The sequence below is a fragment of the Etheostoma spectabile genome, unplaced genomic scaffold (genome assembly GCF_008692095.1).
Source record: "Etheostoma spectabile isolate EspeVRDwgs_2016 unplaced genomic scaffold, UIUC_Espe_1.0 scaffold463, whole genome shotgun sequence".
NCBI classification, from domain to species: Eukaryota; Metazoa; Chordata; class Actinopteri; order Perciformes; family Percidae; genus Etheostoma; species Etheostoma spectabile.
In genome coordinates, this window is record NW_022605615.1 from 230,125 (window position 1) to 234,197 (window position 4,073).

Sequence of the window (4,073 nt, forward strand, 5' to 3'; positions counted from 1 at the left end):
CAAACACAGAGGTAATGTTACGTAAGGTGAGGTGATAATGATATTATTTGCTGTTGCAGAACAAGGATCGATAATAGCATTAGCCATTAGCATGACATAGTTGGCTAATCAATAATAGCGAGCGCTATCTGTTAGTTTTAACATCATTTAATGTTATGGAAGGGCCCAGTTGTTGGAAATAGTGTTTAAATGCCCCCCCTCTTGCCATCCTCAGGCAATGTGTATATTAGATTATTAAGCAGATATTATAATGTTGTTGCATTGAGGTGGTAATATTCGTTCAATACTATTAATTTTTCATACTTATCAGCCTAGCTATTAGCTGTGTTATAGCTCATATATCTTAATGTGTTCATCATGTAAACTATGTTATGTGTTAAAGTGTACATCATTAATGTTACAGCAACGTTAGCACCCCATCCCTAGTATATTATTCTGCGTTTACCCATCCAGTGCATTATTCTAATTAGCATTTCACTGTAATAACAATAAATTACAGTAATAATTTTTCTAATCCAAAATTTATATTGTATATTATAAACAATAGTGTACATCATGCGTGCATCTCTTTTTTGTTTATATTATTTAATTTAATTTTTTAATTTTATTCTTGAAATAATGTGTTTATTATTAGACTGGGGTCACATATTCCTCTTCTGTCTTCAGATGCACTGCTGAGGTTTCTCAGTCCAACCCCTGCAAATCATCTCACCTCAGCAGCACCACCCAGCACTGAAGAAGCAGCATCAAGTGCCCCTCCTGTTGCCTCCACCTCAGCAGCACCACCCAGCACTGAAGAAGCAGCATCAAGTGCCCCTCCTGTTGCCTCCACCTCAGCAGCACCACCCAGCACTGAAGAAGCAGCATCAAGTGCCCCTCCTGTTGCTCCAGTAGACCCGGCTGACCGGCCACATCCTCTAACTGATAAGGTACGAACAGAGTTGGTTCACAGAGGTCCATTTCAAGTAAGCTTTTTAGTTTCTTGTGAGTATATGTACACTAGCAGACATGCAAGTACTGTACAGTGATGCAAGGGGGCGCCACCTAAAATCTTGCCTAGGGCACCAAACTGTTTAGGGCCGGGCCTGCCTACGTCGATGTCCCGGTTGGTTTTTGCTGCAAAATCAAACGTGAAAATTAAAGATTTTCTTTGAAGATTTTCACCCAAAAAATGTTGTTTTTACATTCTTCTCTAAATATTCCTCATAACACGCGTCGCTGTAAAGAAATAAAGAAGAAGCAGAGTCGTGTTTTTTTTTTTTTTTTTTTTTTTGTATAAATAAGCATAAGTTTCATTTATTTCGACCGTCACTCACTTCTCAGATGTATAAATATAAAGTTTAACATTTTCACAACAAACACAAAGCAGGAAACATTAAATACATAATTAACACGTTCAGATGGAACAGATCAGCTCTTATTTACACGACATATGTACAGAAGAAGAAGAAGTGGTCCTCGCTGCGGAGCGGACGCGGCCGATGGCGTGTTTTAGTTTTGACCTTGACAGGAAGGAAGGTCGTCGACCCTCGCGTTGTCCCGGGGTCGAACGACACGTTTTTACATCAGAAATATGGATTTATTTTAACCAAAATGACGTGTTTTAGTTTTGACCTTGACAGGAAGGAAGGTCGTCGACCCTCGCGTTGTCCCGGGGTCGAACGACACGTTTTTACATCAGAAATATGGATTTATTTGAACCAAAATGCCCCAAAAATAACACGGATGATTCCATACAACATTCTTCAGGTAAAATTAATAATTACTTTCATTGAATTTTTTGGGGTGTTTTGTGTCGTTTTCCCGTCAACCATGAAAAAAAAAAAAAAAAAAAAAAAGCAGTTTTGGTCACTTTTTCTTAACATTATTATTTTTTTTTTTCGTCATTTGTCACTTTTTTAATGTTGTGGATGCTTATTTATGTTTTTTTTTTTTTTTTTTTTTAATGTTGACCTTATTTCAACTGGCCATTTTTTGTGACAACATTTTTTTTTAACTAACTGAAAACGGGTCAGTTTGACAACATGAGGGTTAATCCTGTAGAATTTTAATTGTTCTTTTTTAATGGTTTCCAAACAGTATCCGGACTAAACTCTGACATCGACCCATCTGAGATCCACTCAACATCCTCTGATCTTAACTATCAGTCACAATAATTCATAATTTCTGCCTTTTTAACTAGAAACGTGTGTATAATTTGATGTAAATGAGGTTTGTTGACCATGAATTCCAAGAATAAGTGTAGAACCTGTTATTAAACCAGCTCAGGTTTTAAAAAAAAGCGCCAAAAGCTGGAAAAAAAGTGACAAATTAATTTAGAAAAAGCGGCAAAAACATTGGAAAAGCACATTAAATATTTCAGTTTTGACCTGGAAGGACAAGTTCACGGTTAACGGGAAGACAACACGAGGGTTAAAAATAAGAATAAATAAAAATAAAAAACCTTTCAACCCAAAATTATTTAGGTTTTCTACAGAAAATCTGCATTATTTTATATATGACATGTTTCTAAAAATATCACAGGGTTATTATTTTATGTTTTGGAGTTTTTTCCACCGGAGGGAATTAAAACCCGTTAGGGGTTATTTTATTTTTTTTATTTACGACTTTTAGATGGACGAAAGTGGAGGAATGTAAATGGATTTTTTTTTTTATTTTTTGTTTTTTTGGCCTCCGTCCTTCTTTAAAATTAGACTTTTGGACAGATGAGGAGAAAAATCCGACTCCCGCTGAGCCTTTTGAAATATTCTTTCATAACTTAAAATAGAAATAACAGCAAGAACTGAACTGACTTAAGTTGGTCAGTTAAACTACATTTCCCAGCATTCAAGTGGTTTTTTTTATCTAAATCTAAAATGCACTTATTTTTAAACGGCATGAACGAGAATTTGCGGGTTAAATGTGTAAGTATGGAAGATGATTCCTGCCAAGAAAATGCGTAAATCAAACATTTGGAAACTTTGAAATAAGAAAAATCTAGTTTGGATTTTAAAAAGCTTCCTTTTTTAAAAAAGATTTTTTTTTTAAATTTTTTTCAGTTAGTCACAAACAGAAGGGCGTCAAATGCCGGGAAAAGTCGACAAAACTGCGAAAAATAGCAACACAAGCGTTAAAGGAGCGTCCGTTGTCGACTAAAATATGTATTCTGTCGATTTTCAAAATAAGAGTCTAAATAAGAATTCACAACAAATTTGTAGTTTTGGACTTTATCTTGCAACTATTACTCAGAGAGATTATTAATTGTCACTGACACGTTGATGTTTCCTGATTTTAAAGCTGAAGTTGAATTAAGACTGAATCAGGATTTTAGGAAATCTATTTAGTTTTTGGGGACCTCGAGGCTCGTTTCCAGATCTTTCTATCGCATGATCTTCAACAGCAGAGAGTTCACGGACTAACTATAAAAATGGACATTAAATATATCAAATCAAAGGCTAAATAACTAGATAAAGACTTGGTGGTGCAGTCACGGAGGCGGATGTTTGGGCCGTAAAACGGGTTTTTTTAACCCTCATGTTGTCCTCGGGTTCAAATATGACCCATTTTCAGTTTTTTCATCACAAAAAATGGGTGTTTGAAATAAGCGCTGAAAATGTCAACATTAGAAATATAAAAAAAAAAAAAAAAAACCCCAACATTGAAAAAGTGACAAATGTCAGAAAAAAGCGATAACTTTTTTTCATGGTTGACGGGAAGACAACACAAGGGTTTTTAAGCCGGGGAGAGGCGTTCATGTCCCGGAAGAAGTTAAGGAGAAAACAACACTTTCACTCAGGAAACGGGTGTTAGTGTTCTGGGATGTAATGCTTAAAGGGACCGTTGTTTTTAACCCAAAACGTACTCTGTTTTTCTAATCTTAACAAGTTGTTTTGCTGTCTAAACTTAACTGCTAGGGCCTCTGAAACGCCCGTCCCCTCACCGTGCTCTGTACCCGGCTCACAGTCCCTTTGTTTTTTTTTTTGCCTATGCTCTACGCTACCTCCCTTCTCTTCCTTTTCCGTCTCACAGTCCCTTTTTTTCCCGGGCTAAAACTTAACCCTGCTGCTAGGGCCCTCTTAAAACAACACGACGCC

The 4,073-nt window shown here is 36.3% G+C and overlaps 1 protein-coding gene across 1 annotated transcript in view; it reads right to left on the bottom strand.

The window, feature by feature from the left end:
- Positions 1-708: 708 nt before the first annotated feature.
- The window catches only part of LOC116686756 (myoblast determination protein 1 homolog), a 9,767-nt gene continuing 6,402 nt past the window's right edge, over positions 709-4,073 (bottom strand). The window contains exon 3 of the mRNA XM_032511809.1: positions 709-921. Coding sequence (XP_032367700.1) covers positions 709-921 — 213 coding nt within the window. The remainder of the gene's footprint in view (positions 922-4,073) is intronic.